Source organism: Boeremia exigua, assembly GCF_020726555.1.
Source record: "Boeremia exigua strain MPI-SDFR-AT-0100 chromosome Unknown C7974scaffold_9, whole genome shotgun sequence".
Lineage (NCBI taxonomy): Eukaryota > Fungi > Ascomycota > Dothideomycetes > Pleosporales > Didymellaceae > Boeremia > Boeremia exigua.
Window position 1 is genome coordinate 165,351 of NW_025763526.1, and position 17,087 is coordinate 182,437.

The window sequence follows — 17,087 nt, forward strand, 5'->3', positions numbered from 1 at the left end:
CGGGAGACATCGTCGCCGCCGGCCAAAGTCGGTGAGGCTGAAAGTGACGTTGGATGACAAAAGCACACTGCCGGACAATGCACGTCGCGCCATCACCACCGCATCACCCGCGGACGAGCGCTATCGAGAAAAGCACAGGCATCAATTGCTTTGGAATTCATTACTGTCGCTGTTTCATTGGCCAGAGTGCCTTACCTAAGGCTACAGAGAAGTTTTTTGGTCTACCATAGACTAGCGCGAATTGCGTGATCGCACGTCTTCTCCCCCAGCTATCAACCATTGCGGAGAAGGATTTCAAAGCGTATCCGATGGCGGGCCTGGTTATATTCTCCAAAGGGCGAGAGACCTGTTCTCGTCCACCACACCGAGCAATCGATTTGTAGTATTATTTTCTTCTGCGAGACGCCAGGAAATACACCTACGCCATCATTCTACAACGCCTTGCTCGCACGTGCCAATTGCTACATTCGGATACCTGAACATCATGTCGTCACAACGCTCTGTGAAGGAGTCCCGGGCTCAGTCGCCCAGCATTCGATCAGAGTCTGGATATGCTTCCGGGGCCTCGAGCCAGGACAGTCTGCCTGAAGTCTACTTCAGCAAGCCTCATCTGAAATTCCTGAACGCTCAGTTGCAGAAGCTGGAGCCGCAGGGTGAGTGGCTTCGCTACAAGCAGTGCGAATCTCTTGGCTAATATCACGTCAGACATCCTCAAGTGGTGCATCACATCCCTGCCTGGACTGTCCCAGACCACTGCCTTTGGACTGACTGGCCTGGTCACCCTGGACATGCTTTCTAAGATGGATGGGCCCTACAAGCACAACACCGACATGATCTTCCTCGACACCCTCTTCCACTTTGATGAGACTTACGCACTGGTTGACCGCATCCGCAAGAGGTACAACACCCCCATCCATATCTACAAGCCTGCTGGCTGCGACACCATCGAGGACTTCAATGCCCGTTACGGTGAGAAGCTGTGGGAGAGCAACGAGGACCACTACGACTATGTTGCCAAGGTTGAACCTGCTGAGCGCGCGTACGCCGAGCTCCAAGTCAAGGCTGCCATCACGGGACGTCGCCGAAGCCAGGGAGGCAAGCGTGGTGACCTCGACATCATTGAGATCAACGAGAGTGGCCTTATTAAGATCAACCCCCTCGCCAACTGGTCGTTTGCGCAGGTCAAGGAGTACGTTGACGCTAACGACGTTCCTTACAACGAGCTCCTGAACAAGGGCTACAAGAGCGTTGGTGACTGGCACTCAACACAGCCCGTTGCTGCTGGAGAGGACGAGCGTGCGGGCCGCTGGAAGGGCCGCAACAAGACCGAGTGCGGCATCCACAACCCCAAGTCGAAGTACGCACAGTTTCTCAAGGAGCAGGAGCTGAAGGCACAGCAAGAAGCGCTCAACGATGCCCTGCAAAAGCTGGCTGTGTAAGGTGTCTCGTTGCATTTTCATTTTGGCGTTTTATATCAAGCATTTAGCATTGGCGTTTGGGTCATGGTTATGAAGCATGGGGACAGGAATGAGCACGGAATCTGAAATAGGCATCACAACGATGGCCAGACGACATAGAACTTCAACTGGAGCCGAGATACTACCGGTTGTGAGTGTTGACAGAGAATGAAGAATCTACATCCAAGACTTGAAGGCGTGATTGTGAGGCGTTGGTTGGTGAAAAATGACACCATCTGGAGAAGCACAAACAAAGACCATTGGCCCTCCCCACGTCATGTACCCGAGACTACCAACGGGCAATGCGGCGAGCGAAAACGCGTGCAATCGCGCCATCGGTTCCAAGGAATTGCCGACCATACAGGGTCCCGCCGCCCCCCTAGACTGCACGCTGGGGGTCAACAAGTGGGCAGCACAGGGCTCACAGACCCAATTGCGAATCGTTCTACGGTTTGAGAAAGCTTAAAGCGACGAGCCGAACGACCGGCCGTATTGCTGTGCCGGAAAGCAGTTTATAAGGCGAGGTGTGGCTGCTGTTGAAGTTTTCCTCCATATACCCCCTACACTTTTCACATCACCATGGCAAATACACCTCACGGTTGGTAGCCCGCACGTAGCCGGGCCAGCAGAGACTGACATGCACAGGCGGCGTCCTCAAGGACCTGATTGCGCGCGACCTGCCCCGCCGCAAGGAGCTCTTCGCTGAGGGCGAGACCCTGCCGGCGATTGTGCTGACCGAGAGGCAACTGTGCGACTTGGAGCTGATTCTGAACGGTGGTTTTTCGCCGCTCGAGGGTACGTCGTCATCCCGCGAAGCGTAGTGGGGCACTGCCGATGCGTGCCCCGCCTCGCGCTGAGACGGCTTGGACTGACATGCGCAGGCTTCCTCAACCAGAAGGACTACGAGAGCGTCGTGCAGACGGAGCGCCTGACAGATGGCAATGTCTTTGCCATGCCCATCACGCTCGACGTGTCGCAGCAGACCATCGACGAGCTCGGCGTGAAGCCCGGCGCGCGCGTTGCTCTGCGCGACTTCCGCGACGACCGCAACCTGGCCATCATCACCGTTGATGATGTGTACCAGCCCGACAAGGCGGCCGAGGCACAGAAGGTCTTTGGTGGTGACCCTGAGCACCCCGCCGTCAAGTACCTCAACGAGAGCGTCGAGGCCTTCTACGTCGGCGGCAAGCTCGAGGCCATCGACCGCCTGGAGCACTACGACTATGTCGGCCTCCGCTTCACACCCGCTGAGCTGCGCTCGCACTTCGACAAGCTCGGCTGGTCCAAGGTCGTCGCCTTCCAGACACGCAACCCCATGCACCGTGCTCACCGTGAGCTGACCGTCCGCGCTGCCCGCGCGCGCCAGGCCAACGTGCTGATCCACCCCGTCGTCGGCCTGACCAAGCCCGGCGACATCGACCACTTCACCCGCGTCCGTGTCTACCAGGCCCTGCTGCCCCGCTACCCCAACGGCATGGCCGCCCTGGCCCTGCTGCCCCTCGCCATGCGCATGGGCGGCCCTCGCGAGGCCATCTGGCACGCCGTCATCCGCAAGAACTTCGGTGCCACCCACTTCATTGTCGGCCGTGACCACGCCGGGCCCGGCAAGAACTCCAAGGGCGAGGAGTTCTACGGCCCCTACGACGCACAGGATGCCGTCGAGAAGTACAAGGACGAGCTCGGCATCGAGGTCGTGCCCTTCCAGATGATGACCTACCTGCCCGACACCGACGAGTACAAGCCCAAGGACGAGGTCGCCGCCGGCGTCAAGACGCTCGACATCTCCGGCACCGAGCTGCGCAAGCGCCTCCGCTCCGGCCAGGAGATCCCCGAGTGGTTCTCCTACCCCGAGGTCGTCCGCGTGCTGCGCGAATCTCACCCCCCGCGCTCGCAGCAGGGCTTCACCGTCTTCCTGACCGGCTACCAGAACTCGGGCAAGGACGCCATCGCCCGCGCCCTCAACGTCACACTCAACCAGCAGGGCGGCCGCGCCGTGTCGCTGCTGCTCGGCGACACCGTCCGCTCCGAGCTGTCGTCGGAGCTCGGCTTCAGCCGCCAGGACCGCGACACAAACATCGGCCGCATCGCGTTCGTGGCCTCGGAACTGACCAAGTCCGGCGCCGCCGTCATCGCCGCGCCCATCGCGCCCTTCGAGGGCAGCCGCAAGGCCGCCAAGGACCTCGTCGAGAAGCACGGCTCGTTCTTCCTGGTCCACGTCGCCACACCCCTCGAGCACTGCGAAAAGACGGACAAGCGCGGCATCTACGCCAAGGCGCGTGCCGGCGAGGTCAAGGGCTTCACGGGCGTCGATGACCCGTACGAGGCCCCCACCAACGCGGATCTCACTGTCGATGTGTCCAAGACGAATGTGCGTACTGCCGTGCACCAGATTGTGCTGTTGCTCGAGGCGTCGGGGCTGTTGAGTCAGTTGTAGACGGGGAACGGTTAGACGGTTATGATATCAAGACGAATGAATGCATTAGACTGGGCGCAGTCGGACTCTCAATTGTTTCTTGTATGCTGGATGTGATGTGCTTTCCTTCTACAGGCTAGATGGGTGGAGCTCTGGTGCAGTTGCACTTGGTGATAGTTGATGTCTTGCAGACTATTAGGTCGCAGAGTGATCTTATCTGTAAGGCCATCTCTGTGGTTAGCAACAAGCAATCATCACCAGAGCGAGACAACTCATCCACGACAGCCCACACAATTCACCTTCCCACACCTTCCAACACTCACCTCAGTTCTGTTCCCCTTACCTCCTAACTGCATCATGTTCACAACAGTGACCTCACGCAAAGTCTGATTGGCCAACCCGGTGTCGCGCGGGCACTAACCGAAGCGGCCCACGAAATGCGGAGACGGACCTCGGCTCATCCCCCAGACACAGACTCGCAACAACTTACCGGCGTTCCGCCAAACATGTAGTTCTCACGGCCCGCTGCAACGCTGCTACACACCAATCCCCGAGTCTGCGGTACTACGCGTACTACTACTACTACTACTCCTACTCCTACTCCTACTCCTACTCCTACTCCTACTCCTACTCCTACTCCTACTCCTACTTCTAATACCACCACCACCATGTCCCCCATCAAACCCGAAACCGCCCCCCCACCGACCTCCCACGTCCTCCTCTCCTACCCCGCGCCCCACGTCCTCCTCGTCACCATAAACCGCGAACGGCAGATGAACAGCATCCCCTTCGCGGGCCACCTCGAAATGGGCGCCGTCTTCGACTGGTTCGACCGCGAGCCGACGCTGCGATGCGCGATCGTGACGGGCGCGGGCACGCGCAGCTTCTGCGCGGGCCAGGACCTGATTGAGCTGGGTGCGATACGCAGCGGGAAGAGTAAGGTGGACCCCGGGCTGTTGAGGCATCCCGTGAGTGGGTTTGCGGGGCTGAGTCGCAGGGCGGGCAAGAAGCCTGTTATTGCGGCGGTGAATGGGTTTGCGCTCGGCGGGGGGTTTGAGATTGTGCTTGGCTGGTAGGTTTTGCGCGCTCGAGAGAGAGAGAGACGGGGGGTGTGAGCTAAGCGCGGACAGTGATCTGGTGGTCGCGGCGCCGGGCGCGACCTTCGGGCTTCCGGAGGCGCTGCGCGGTATCTTCGCGGGCGCGGGCGGGCCGGCGCGGTTGGTGCGCATCGTGGGCCTACCCGTGGCGTCGGAGATGGCGCTGACGGGGACGCCGATTACGGCGCAGCGGGCGAAGGAGCTGAACATCATCAACCGCATCGCGGCGTCGCAGGAGACGGTGGTCGAGGAGGCGTTGAAGCTGGCGAAGGAGATTGCGGCGATTTCGCCCGATGCGGCGATTGTGACGAGGGCGGCGCTGAAGGATAGTCTGGAGCATGGCAGTGTGGAGCGGGCGACGCAGATTACGATTGAGCGGTTCAACGACGCGTTGCAGTCTGGTGAGAACGCGCTGGAGGGCTTGACCGCCTTTGCGCAGAAGCGGAAGCCGAATTGGAAGCCGTCGAAGCTGTAGAGTGTAATGCCAGATCGGCACAGGAAGCCATATTGGAAGCCCTCAAACTGTAGAGTGTGAATGCTAGATCGGCACACGGGCGCCAGACTGCAAGCCCTCGAACCGTAAAGTGTGAATGCCAGATCGGCACACGGAAACCAGATTGGCAGCCCTCGAAACCGTAGAGTGTATAAATCCAAATCAGCAAGCAACGGAACTCTCCATCCCAAGCTCTCCTTGCTCGTCACTCTTTGAACATCCTCACTCTCCGAATGCAGTTAGCAAGACACCATACAGGCTTCGGCAACGCTCGGCAATTCCCTTGCCCCAGACACGACTCAGACGGCCCAGGGTACTTCCCGATCGCTGGGCCACACACGACAGCGGGCGCCCAAAAGAGGAAACGAGGTGGACCGGATGCTCGTTCCCGTTGCTCCCGGTGCTGGCCCCACACCATTCCCCCGCATTGTGGCTTCGGGCTGGTCGATGGAGGCAGCGCAACATCAGCCCAGCGCGGCGGCGGGGGGGGTAGATATAGTAACGCGGCCCCAACTTGATTACTCGACTTTATCGATCTTTCTCGACGGGGCAGCGACGTAGGCCAATCCAATTAAACCCCTCTGATCAGCCAGCCGCCATGGTGACCCGACGCACGAGTGAAGTGCCCGACCTAACCGCCCCAGCGCCGCTCGCGAAACGCAAACGACGAGCGTCGTGCCTAGGCGAGCAAGAGCGACGCGAGCGCAAACGCGCAATCGACCGCGAGGCCCAGCGGTCGCTGCGCGAGAAGACGAAAACGCACATCGCGGAGCTCGAGCGCACGATCCAGATCCTGCGCGACCAGGACCGCAACGGGGCGACGGCGAACCTGCTGTCGGAGATCGACGGCCTGCGCGCGGAGAACGAGCGGCTGCGCGATATCATCGACAGCGTCAAGAGTGCGCTCGGGAGCGATGGGGCGCCGCGCGCGATGGCGGCGACGGAGGCCCCGGGAGCGAGTGGAGGTGTGATGGCGTCTCCGGCTTCGTCGAGTAATGGTATGCACCAACTCACGCACAGAGTCGTGTGTTGCATAGGGGCTTACAGACCGGTAGGGCGATCGCCGAAGCCGCGCGCGGCGTCTTCTATCAGCGAAAGCAAACCGTCACTGCCGACCCCGACGGACCTCCCGACCTCGTATGACTTCAGAGAATGCACTGGCACGCGAACCGTCGATCTGGACGGCATGCCCATCATGGGCGGCATGCCGGCCGCGCCCACGCTCGACATGGACCTAGACAACGAGGTAATCGAGGAAGTGCCGTCAACCGAACTCGTGCGGCAGACGCCCGTGGCCGTGCAGGACTGGGAGAACAACGCCGCGACCGCCTCGTGGGGCCCGCTGATGCAAGAAGTATGCGCCCTGTGGTGCGCCCCCGTCGTTCGCATCCACGGCTGACCGTCGCGCTCCCAGTTCTTCGGCGACGGCTGGCGCTGCCCGTCGCCTACCATCCTGCACATTGGCGCCCCGGGCGCGGCGGAGCGTGAGCCCGCGTTCGCCGTGTGTCCCATCTGGAAGAAGTCCAACGAGCTCTTCGAGTGCGTGTACAGCACCCGCGGGCCCTCCGCGGTCGTGCTGCAGCGCGCCAAACTGTCCGCCTCTGCGGAGGCAGGGCTCTTGTACCAGGGCATAAAAGACGGCTGGTCCAGCCTCCCGTCCTCGTGGACGCAGAGCCCCGCGCTGCGCATCCTGCAGCAAGTCGACGAGTTTCTGTTCAGCCACCTGCCGAAAATGGAGCGCCTGGCCACCGCCTACAAGAGCTTCAAGCTGCTGCAGGTACGGCCCCCCTCTCTTATACCCCCTCCCTACACCCCGTGCCAGGCTAAGCAAGCACAGCACTACCTCAACCCCGTCGCCGCGCCCCTCGCCGCCGTGCCCCCCTGGCTGCGCCCCAGCCCCACACAGTCGACCACCCACCACCCCATCGCCATCGACTTCTTCGCCTGGCCGACGCTGCGCGACCGCCTCGTCGCCGAGCACGCGAGCTTCTTCCAGTCCTCGGCGCTGTCGCACGTGTACAGCCGCTATCTGCGCTTCGACTGGCCGTTTGCGTTTGAAGACGCGTTCTGCCGCGGGGTGGAGGGCGGGTGGGTGCCGAGTCCGCTGTTTGAGCGGTATCATGGGGACCTGGGGCGGTGGGGGGTGGGGGAGGAGTTTTATGAGGGGTTTCCGATGCTGCGGGGGGATATTGAGGGGGATCGGAGGAGGTTTGCGGAGGACGGGGGGGTGTAGCGGGAGAAGGGGTTGCTGTAGTAGGTACTTGATTTACCTGCGCGTTGTCGCTCTACGTCCAAGCCCGTGGAAGCCGCCCTTGCCCCTGTGCCGGGCGCGCGCACTTCCCCGCTTCACATGCTCCTCTCCCCTCACTGCCCGCAGCGCCTGCTCTCGCAGCGCGTCAAGCTGCTGCAGGACAGCGTCGACGGCCTGTGCGCCTTTCTCTCGGAGGCGCCACTCTGCGTCGTCGACCACGCCATCAGCCATGTCTTGCAACTCCTGCTCTACGTCGGTCAGCGTGGCGGATGCAGCCTGGGTCACGTCGTCTAGAAGATCGTCTTTCTCGGTCTGCAACACGAGCACCCCGTCGTCGGTCTGCTGCTGCAGCGACTCCAGTCTGTCCTCGAGATCAGCCTCCAGCGCGATGACGTATTCGTCGCCTTCTTGCTGCAGCGCCGCTGTGCCAGCGGCTATCTCGCGTCGCAAGTCGGCGACACCGTCGTTCCGCTCATGCCGCAGATCGTCCATGACTTTGTCCTTTTCGCGTCGCAACTCCTCTGAAGCCCGGTCGCTCTGCTGCAGCAGCTCGGCTATCCTGTCCTCCGTGGTCTCTTCCATCTCCAGCGTTGCCGCTTTCAGCTTGCTGTCCACCCCGCGGGACAGCGCGGCTGAGATCATGGTCTGCAGCTGGGGCTGGAGGTGGGCGACGAGGCGGGGAATGAGGACTTCACCGAGGGGGGTCAGTCCATGGGCGGGCAATGTGCTGGGCTGGGGCGTGTCTACGTCATGGGATATGGAGGAGAAGGAGTGAGCAGGGCTGATGGAGTCAGGAAGGATCTGGATGAGGGCGGTGGGCAGGATCTGGCTGATGACACTGGGAAGGGTCTGATCGAGGACGTCCGGGAGGACCTGCGGCAGAACACTAGGCAGGAGACGGCTGACTACACGGGCGATGGCCTGAGTCTGAAATTCGGTCTCATCACTTTCACTCAGATATGTGTGTGGATTATGCGAACGGGGAGCTGCCGGTGATGACGCCACCTCAGTGGGTGAGGGCGGCAGCGGCAAGGGCGAGTGCGGTTCGTCTGCTCTCGCGCGTTTGTAGTGCGGGAGCGGTGATGCAGAGCCCGAGACTGAGGACGTTAGTGCAATGAAGAGGGCTGCAGAGCATACGGATCGACTTGCCGCTTCTCGGCCGCTTGTGCAGCTCTTCGGCAGGCCCAAAGTCTGTCCAGTCTGCGCGGGCGAAGTGCCGGGAGTAAAACTCAGCGACGGGGAAGCCAGACAGCCCCTCCTGTCCATCAACAATCCATTGAAAGGGCGCGTTGTGTTCACGGCTCAGCCAGTTGCGGTCTAAGATGATTTGCACTGTTGTGGCCTTTGCTAGGTCTACAAGCTGGTTGTACTCACTCGCGCGAGGCTCTGCGGGAACCAAGGCTAGCAGGGGCGGATGCCAGAGCGGGCAGGGTTGTTTGAGGCGCAGGGTGAGAACAGCGACACATGAGGCGTTGGGGTTGCGCTCGATTGCAGCGAGGCGTGCGGAGGGGATATCAAGAACCGAAGCATCCAGAGCAACAGCTCTAGCGGCGACATGACCAGCAGCAGCACCATCGGACGTGTGAAAGGGGAGGTCGAGGTTGTCGGCGTCGTACTGCGCAACGAACGCGTGCCCGCTGTCGGCACCTGCGACAACCCCCAACGCAGCAATGCGCAACATCAGCGTCACCTGCCGCCGCGCCTCGTGATGCCGGATGCGCATCGTGCACGCCAGCGACAAGGGCGCAGTGTCGAGACAGGCCAGCACTGGAAAGCCATGCTTGGAGCCGGCCGGCTTGGCCATGGTGCATCAGCTTACAACTAGGACGGTGCACTTACCGGGCAGAAGAAAATCCCCCCTGCCGCACTCGCCACAGGGGAACCCGCCCGCCCAGGCTTTGTGTCGATGAGCAGCCTTGACTCGTGTGTGAGCCCGCCTTCACCACAGCCCGCGAGGTCGCCGCGCAGCTGCCGCAGGCCAGAGAACCACCCCTCCCGCTGTCGCCGACCGACGTCAGAGCTGCACTGGGTTGAGTGCAGCCGAGGCGCCGAGTCCGCTGCAGAGAGAGGCCTTGTGAGTGCGCAAGGATGGTGGACGGCGGCCGACAGGCAGTGCGCGGCGACGGCGGAGGGCGGCTTCGGCAGACGATGCGCGTTGACGTGTGTTGGCATGCAATGGCGCGGAGAAGTGGGTGAAAGCGAATGCGTGCGAAGGCGAGGGCCAGGATGTGTGTTGTGTTGTTGCGACAGCGCGCATCGCCGTGGTTGTGGTTCGCGACAGGGTTGCAGAGGGGCTGGGGTGAGTTGGAGCGGCGCGATTCAATGTCACGTGATTGTATGTATCTGTCACGCTAATTACAACTTTTATTACTACTACGATTGTTTATACGTGAAGCGAGCTGTATTCCTCAAGTAGTTAGTATACAGTCTATTGTATCTGCAAAGGGCGCGCGAAAGGTTCGAGGGTAGGCAGAGGGACAGGAAGCGGGACAGAGCGTCAGTATAAGCTGCCACACTAGAGATAGTATTATCCATGTCTCTTCACGGTGTAAGGTAACCGAACAATTGCTAAACATGTATGTGTTTGCGTTAACGCCTAACTAGACCCGAGCCTAACAACTATGCGCCTGGTAGGTTCCTGACAACTACTCAATAACTATCGATAACCCAAGTATGAGCTTGCAAGCCCAACCACACTTTGAAGTTCGGTACGAGACTGAGCGGACTCCCGCGAATACGGCCTGGTCAACATCCCATTTCCCATGCAACACCGCACTGTGAAGCTCAAGAAAGCGTGCAATTTGTAGTCTTGGGAGACACCATGAGTGCTATCCATTCGACTCTGCGTCAACCCCGTACCGAACCCTCCCCACACGCCCTCCCCACACCCCATCCCCCCTCCACAACCGCCCCATGAGGCCCGAGGAAACCCGCAGTCCCCGCCTCCCCCTCAGCAAAACCACCCCTCACACTCCCCCCTCCCGCCCGGCACCCGCACGCTCCTCCTTCTCCCGCCCAACAGCTCAAAACAATGCATGGCCACAAACACCGCCCACGCAAACGACCCCACGACGATCAGCACGCCGCCCCAGTACGGCACCGTGCGCCGCGCTACGATCAGCCGCCCGTGCCCGCTGATGCTCGGCGGGATGATGCGGTGCCCGTTGGGGTGCGAGTAGGTGTACCGCAGCGGGGGGCGGGCGAGGGGCGGCGCTGCCGCGGAAGGTGCGATGCTGATCGCGGAGTCGTGGGGGCTGGGCGAGGCCGCGGGGTGTGGGTGTTGTGTGTGCTGTGCGGAGTTAGGAGGCGTGCGGGCGCGAGACGGGAAGGAGGGAGGTACCTCTTCAGCCATGGTGGTGCATGTCGTGCGTGCAGTGCAGGAGGCTCGGGGGGCCAGCACGCGCAGGTGTCGGGTCTTGGTAAGCTTGTGCCCAGGACGCCGGGCCTCAGCCTCGTGGCTGGGGCTGTGGTGGCCGCGCGACGGGCGGGGCGCGGGTCGACCTGTGCATTGGGGATAGTTTTGGGGGGAGGGCTGCGGGCCGATGGGGGTCTGAGGTGCGATTGCTGTGCGCTGCGGCTGGATACTGCGTTGATTCTACTCCCCGGATCCTACGGGGAGCGGGCGCTAGAGTGAGGGTGTAGGCGAGGCTAGCCGTGTTGGATTAGCGGGATGGCTGGCTCCACCATCGCTCCGCTGATCAACGTGCTGGCATTGACGACTCGTCTGAGGGCGAGGCGGTGAGATGGCGGGTGACTGGGGTTGCCAGCAAGATGGTGATGTCAGGGGCTGTGCTGTAGGTTCTGCCAGGCCCGGGCTTATCTATCGTCGGGCCTTGTAGAGAAAAGTGAATCGCTGTAGGTGACGCAGTTTTCGATGTACTCGCCGCCTGGGACGTTGTCTCGCATTGTCAACGTCTTCATCCATACATCCTGAGTCGCCCATGACACAGTTGTTTGGTGAGTCCAAGGCGATATACCATATGCATTACGGATCCTGCCAAGCCTCACCGGTCAAATCGGACATTGGCATTCCCTCCACCGCTCGAATCGCTCGGGAACGGAAGATATGACAGCATGTCGTGCGATTGCTGCAGGGGTACTGGGGCCTTCGCCGGAACATGCGGAGCTCCGGGGAGATGAGGTAGACGAGGCACTGTGTTGGGGAAATAAAAACACAAAAAGCGCTGCAAAGTGTCTGTTAGAATCTGTATACCTGGGTTACGGGAGAGAGGAGGTATTGCACGAACATGTTAGATAATATTAAGTAGGTAGCTATAGGTTATATTGGTAGACTGCTACTAAGTACGAATAGAGAAGACTTGTAGAGTGTCTCTTGTAACGACACAGGTAACAAGGGCCACTGATATGGTTCTGATTCCACTACGAGGTGTATGGGAGCACTGGGAGTGTTGACACTAGGGTGAATCTTATTCCTATAGGTCTTATACGAAGTATGCTCAAAAACTACCTATCCTAGACCTGCTACAACCTGCCCTTTATACCTACGAGTCTTGGCTAGCCACAGATAGATAAGGAGTGAAGAAGGTAACGAGTTGGAGCTGGGTTAGATGGCGATCAAGTTGGTTGGCTACAGAACCCTAACCCTAAACTCTACCTTAACCTACGCTAGTAGTACCCCTATAGACCTAACTCTTACCTACACTAGCTACTACCCCTACCTAACCCCTACCTACAGTCCGTGCGACCCCGAACCCATTTGCCAGTCTAGTCTGGTTACTGCCCTAGACTAAATGCAGTCCTACATCTTGGCTCTGCTGCCGCTGCTCTCGCAACTTATGCTCCTGTAAAGCTTTTGGTGCTTGCACAATAGCTACCCAGATGTCTGTGAAGTCTGCAATATGGCGGACCTTCTGCTTCCAGTTCATCCCGATGTTGTCGTCTACTCCAAGTTTGTTTGCTTCGAAGGGACTGTATGGGTAGGCGTAAAGATGCAAGACAGCGACAGCGGCCATCTCGAAGCACAAGACCGTGTTGGGGATCCCCACAGCCAAAGACGGATAGGATATCTGGTCTGTGGGCGACATGGCTGCTCCATCCTTGGTTAACTGATTGAAGACAAACTGAATTTTGTAAGCATTCTGCGGAATGGGGGTCTCTAAAGCCATGCTTACACCTTGTACATAAAAGAGGAACACCACCAACTTGATGGCAATGAACTTGAGGAGCGGTTGGTGATGCGAAAGCTCGAGCTCGGTTTGCTTATAGAATTGTAGAAGGCAGAACATAGCTATTACCAGAGAGAGGATCTCAATAACGAACACCTACGAATAGCAACCAAGTCAGTACACCGAAAAACGCGTCCTACTTGTCCTTTCAGTGGTGGGATTAACATACCCATACTCTTGCGTAAGATGCATCATATTTATCCTTGCAATACACGCCTTCAGCCTCTGTGATCACCTTGGTAAGGGCGCCCAGGAACTTCACTACGCAGAATTGCAGTACGCAGATCCAGATAACCTGCTTCCAGTCAGGCATTTTGTGTATCGAAAGCGAGAACAGAATTGTACATTTGCTTTTGGGAAAGGGAAAAACTCACACTGAACCACAATGAGCCGTCAGTGGTGCTCTCGTTCTTCTTACGAAACACGAACTTCCGTGTAAATCGCACAGGTTGCAGCCATGGCTGTGGCGTGAGTATGGCAAACTTATTTCGAACTTTGTCAAGGTCTGGATCCAAGTAACGACACAGAAGAAGGAAAAAGCTGGCTATGACCAGCGATTCGTAAAACTCGTAGATGGCGCCAAGGTAGACATTCTGCTTATAAAAGGCAACACTTAGAGTGCAGCAGATCGAGTATATCGGAACCATGAACAGGATGCGGATTATACTGTGACGCAAAATCAGTACACATACAACTCTCCCCTCAAGACCTTGTCTTGTGATCTTACTTACAGCTTTTGCACCAAAGGTTGAGAATAGTTGACAAAGTGTTGGTAGATAAGATATAGTGAGACTGTGCAAGCAACCATCGAAGTGATCGTAGCCAGCAGAATGAGAAGCCCATGAGATGTAAGGCCTCCGGTCAAAGATACTTCGTGCACTGTGTGTCGTTAGATGTGTTCATATATCGAAGCTGGCACAAAGCGTACCTCCAACATCGAGAGGATTGTTGCATCGCGCCATGGATCGTGTATTCGGAAGCAACAGTACTATCTCCTAGATAAAGAGCTTAGAGGAGAGAAACGACGTGATATAGATTGTCTGCTCCATATCATACCTAGGTATATACGGACACTTGGCATAGTATGCACAGCCTGCTCGCCAAGACAACTCAGCACGGCTCTATTACGCATTGGTAGAACAGTTTCTGTTGATATCCGACCCTCCGACGAGGATCTGAGTCACTTCGGCCTTTCTTGTAACAAGACTGCGTAAAAAAACTCCTCGCTTCCAAGGTTCATTCACTACTGTATTATGGATAGTTTCGTCCATAAATCTCCTTTCCTAGGATAATCTGTCAGGTAAATCGTTAAGTACACTTAAATATTACCCAATCTGTGCAGTAGGAATAGTTGTAATGAAGAATAAGGCAAATAACCAAAACAATTCTGACTAGGGGTGTATTACGTACAGCGTGAGAGGGTACTATGGGTGCGAGTCTACGGTAGGACCATCCGAACGCATGAGGCATGAGCAAGTCGATCTAGGGGCAGATGAGATTAGAACCCGGATCCGAGCAGCTTCAGCTTGAGGCTGCGCCTTCGACGTACGTTTGAGTTCCACTGTTCATATAGAGCATCATACAGTATGACTCTTGGCGATGCGCAACAACAAAGGAGGGTCGGAGAGTCGTATCCTGAGCTCACATCCAGTGTCAAGTCAGCTCTTACCAGTTTATAAGCATACGGCTTCACAGCGTATTGGACATGTGTACTCAAGACCTCAATCCCTTTTACTACATAGACATCTCTCCAGCTACCGCCGCGAAACCACCAAATTCCACACGAGTGTTCGATAAATCGTCCGCTGGCACAATTTCTTTGATCGTTGCTACGACGATCCTAGCTGTCCTTTTGACAGGGTTTCTGAAGCTCCTTGAGGAGAAGTCTCCTTACCCCCTCGCAAACCCTCCGGGATGGTTTCAGACACGCATGTCCAAGCAAATCGAGTTCTTGCGACATGGACTGGAGGTTTTTGAAAAGGCCAAAAAGATATATGGGGATAACCCCTATAGACTCATCACCGAACAGGGCGAGGTTCTCGTGCTTCCACCTTCGTATGGCCACAAAATCCGGAACGAAAAAGACTTGAGCTTTGGTAGAGCTATATCACAAGTAAGTTGGGTTGTCCGCAAGTTTTTAGCAGAATTGACATTACTGGAGGACTTTAATGGCCACCTTCAAGGATTTGAGCCAATTGACTTCTTGTGTCATGACAAGCAAATTATTCAGACCGTAGTGCGAAAGCAGCTCACGAAATATCTTAGTAAGTGGCGAAACAGGAATAAGAATCGTACCGCTTACAGAATATGTTAGACACGGTAACCGAGCCCATTTCGTCTGAGTGCACGTTTGCTGTCAGGTCAATCTTCGGCACTGAGCCTGGTGAGAATGCTCCGATTCCACCTTATATTCCCGATCTGATCTTGCTACAGAATGGAAAGAGATCTGCATTAAAGATGCTACACTCGACCTCATCGCCCGTGTCTCGTCTCGCGTCTTTCTCGGAGAAGAACTTTGCCGAAACCCGGAATGGATTGGCTTGACAAAGGAATACACGGCCAACGCCTTCTCTGCCGGTCTTAGAATGAGTCTTGTACCGAAATACCTTGTCCGGGTGTATAGCTGGTTTTCTGCGGATGCTAGGGTTGTCCGCAAGAATAGTAAAGATTCGAGGAGGATCTTGACACCAGTCGTCGAGAAAAGAAAAGCTATCAAAGCGCAGGCTCAAAGAGAAGGACTCTCGATAAAGCCCTTTGAGGATGCACTCGAGTGGGCCGAGTTAGAGAGTCAAGGAGCCGCATTCGACATGGGGGCTTTGCAGCTGCTCATGTCATTTGCTGCAATTCACACTACGACTGATCTGCTCACTCAGACCTTGATTCGCCTCGCGAATCAGCCAGAACTCATAGAGCGTTTGCGTGAGGAGATCATCAACGTTATACGAGTCGAGAGTTTCAACAAGGGTGCACTCTTCAACATGAAACTCCTCGATAGCGCCTTGAAAGAAACACAGAGAGTCAAACCAAATGGTCTGCGTAAGTCAACCCCTCTGTTGCACAGCTTAGCGTGAGAGTTCTAATCTCGTTCCTGCAGTTCTTATGCGCAGAATGGCAATGCAGCGTATTGCTCTACCAGACGGCCTCGTCGTTCTCAAGGGCGAACGGGTTACAGTAGATGCAAGCAACATGACTGACCCGCAAATCTACGAGGACCCGGAGAAATACGACATCGAACGTTACGCGCGCATGCGGGACAACCCTGAGACGGCAAACAAGGCACACCTGGTCTCTACTGGCGTGGACAATCTCACCTTCGGCCATGGCATACATGCGTGTCCCGGTCGCTTCTTCGCGGCAAACGAGATGAAGATTGCGCTTTGTCATCTGTTCTTGAAGTACGACTGGAAACTGGCGCCGGGGACTAGTCTGAAACCCGTGAGCACTGTAGGGGTTTTGACTACCCTTGATCCAAAGATCAGGTTGATTCCATGTTTTGATGTCAATGCATGGCATAGGACATCTGGATACCATCTAGTCCTATCTGTCCAAGGCCTGATGTTCTACTTCAGTAGGATTGCAGGTGGCGTGTCAAATTACTGCAGTGTTGCAGATTCTTTTCTGTATGTATTATTTCCGTATCAAAGCCTAATTGATTTGTTGCTACTGTTGTTGTAACTACCAAAACCAACCATGCAGATCATGAAAGAGATGCCAAATGCGCAACTGATTCAGTGTTGTTTGAGCAATTTTGATCCATACCAATCGCGGAGTTTGGTCGTTTCTACCACCTAGTGCAGTCTGTCAAGAAGCTAACAGTCGGACTGAATGCTCACCTGCACGTTGTCCATGAGTGTGACTGAACCCCTTCTCAGATGTTTGCAAAGCGGAAGAGAAGCAATAGAGATAAGCGACTGAAAAGCCGAGCCAGAGTGGACACCAGCGAACACTCGGCCGACAGAACATCTCGCGAGTTTCCACTTCGAAGTAGGATTGAGAGCCTCCAGGCCCGCAGCAACCAACAGAAGAAAGCGGACCCTATAAATAAAGGGGAGGCCGGTGAAGCCTTGCACCCCAATGTAACCTGCATCGTGAACCTCGATCAACTTGATCCCGATGACCGGCGAGACTGCTTCTATCCGACATGGCTATACCCACAAGATCGATACACTTACTGGTAGTCGGTAAGACCA

The 17,087-nt window shown here is 56.9% G+C and overlaps 8 protein-coding genes across 8 annotated transcripts; 5 read left to right on the forward strand and 3 right to left on the reverse strand.

Moving 5' to 3' along the window:
- The first annotated feature begins 195 nt into the window (after positions 1-195).
- Positions 196-1,837, forward strand: C7974DRAFT_223782 (phosphoadenosine phosphosulfate reductase-like protein). Its single transcript, XM_046137218.1, has 2 exons — positions 196-653; positions 706-1,837. The coding sequence occupies exons 1-2, from the start codon at positions 485-487 to the stop codon at positions 1,437-1,439; spliced, it is 903 nt and encodes a 300-aa protein (XP_045994430.1). The 5' UTR covers positions 196-484; the 3' UTR covers positions 1,440-1,837.
- A 1-nt stretch (position 1,838) lies between these two features.
- Positions 1,839-4,215, forward strand: C7974DRAFT_223783 (uncharacterized protein). Its single transcript, XM_046137219.1, has 3 exons — positions 1,839-2,055; positions 2,103-2,252; positions 2,339-4,215. Exons 1-3 carry the CDS (start codon positions 2,037-2,039, stop codon positions 3,889-3,891), a joined length of 1,722 nt encoding a protein of 573 aa, XP_045994431.1. The 5' UTR covers positions 1,839-2,036; the 3' UTR covers positions 3,892-4,215.
- On the forward strand, positions 4,216-5,750 carry C7974DRAFT_223800 (ClpP/crotonase-like domain-containing protein). The gene is made up of 2 exons (XM_046137220.1): positions 4,216-4,942; positions 5,001-5,750. Exons 1-2 carry the CDS (start codon positions 4,539-4,541, stop codon positions 5,440-5,442), a joined length of 846 nt encoding a protein of 281 aa, XP_045994432.1. The 5' UTR covers positions 4,216-4,538; the 3' UTR covers positions 5,443-5,750.
- A 308-nt stretch (positions 5,751-6,058) lies between these two features.
- Positions 6,059-7,693, forward strand: C7974DRAFT_316333 (uncharacterized protein; the record flags this gene model as incomplete). Its single annotated transcript, XM_046138554.1, has 4 exons — positions 6,059-6,425; positions 6,498-6,736; positions 6,875-7,237; positions 7,298-7,693. 4 exons carry the CDS (start codon positions 6,059-6,061, stop codon positions 7,691-7,693), a joined length of 1,365 nt encoding a protein of 454 aa, XP_045994433.1.
- Positions 7,591-9,979, reverse strand: C7974DRAFT_426199 (uncharacterized protein). Its single transcript, XM_046144511.1, has 2 exons — positions 8,861-9,979; positions 7,591-8,808 (listed from the first exon to the last, which is right to left on the reverse strand). Exons 1-2 carry the CDS (start codon positions 9,513-9,515, stop codon positions 7,727-7,729), a joined length of 1,737 nt encoding a protein of 578 aa, XP_045994434.1. The 5' UTR covers positions 9,516-9,979; the 3' UTR covers positions 7,591-7,726.
- A 682-nt stretch (positions 9,980-10,661) lies between these two features.
- On the reverse strand, positions 10,662-11,063 carry C7974DRAFT_415211 (uncharacterized protein; the record flags this gene model as incomplete). Its single annotated transcript, XM_046143873.1, has 2 exons — positions 10,662-11,000; positions 11,052-11,063. The coding sequence occupies 2 exons, from the start codon at positions 11,061-11,063 to the stop codon at positions 10,662-10,664; spliced, it is 351 nt and encodes a 116-aa protein (XP_045994435.1).
- A 1,390-nt stretch (positions 11,064-12,453) lies between these two features.
- On the reverse strand, positions 12,454-13,868 carry C7974DRAFT_457781 (organic solute transporter Ostalpha-domain-containing protein; the record flags this gene model as incomplete). Its single annotated transcript, XM_046146065.1, has 6 exons — positions 13,826-13,868; positions 13,629-13,776; positions 13,272-13,563; positions 13,067-13,192; positions 12,844-12,993; positions 12,454-12,792 (listed from the first exon to the last, which is right to left on the reverse strand). Exons 1-6 carry the CDS (start codon positions 13,857-13,859, stop codon positions 12,454-12,456), a joined length of 1,089 nt encoding a protein of 362 aa, XP_045994436.1. The 5' UTR covers positions 13,860-13,868.
- Positions 13,869-14,602: 734 nt separating this feature from the next.
- Positions 14,603-16,572, forward strand: C7974DRAFT_363179 (cytochrome P450 monooxygenase-like protein; the record flags this gene model as incomplete). The annotated part of the gene is made up of 5 exons (XM_046139752.1): positions 14,603-14,993; positions 15,042-15,161; positions 15,212-15,280; positions 15,331-15,933; positions 15,992-16,572. 5 exons carry the CDS (start codon positions 14,603-14,605, stop codon positions 16,570-16,572), a joined length of 1,764 nt encoding a protein of 587 aa, XP_045994437.1.
- Positions 16,573-17,087: the final 515 nt, after the last annotated feature.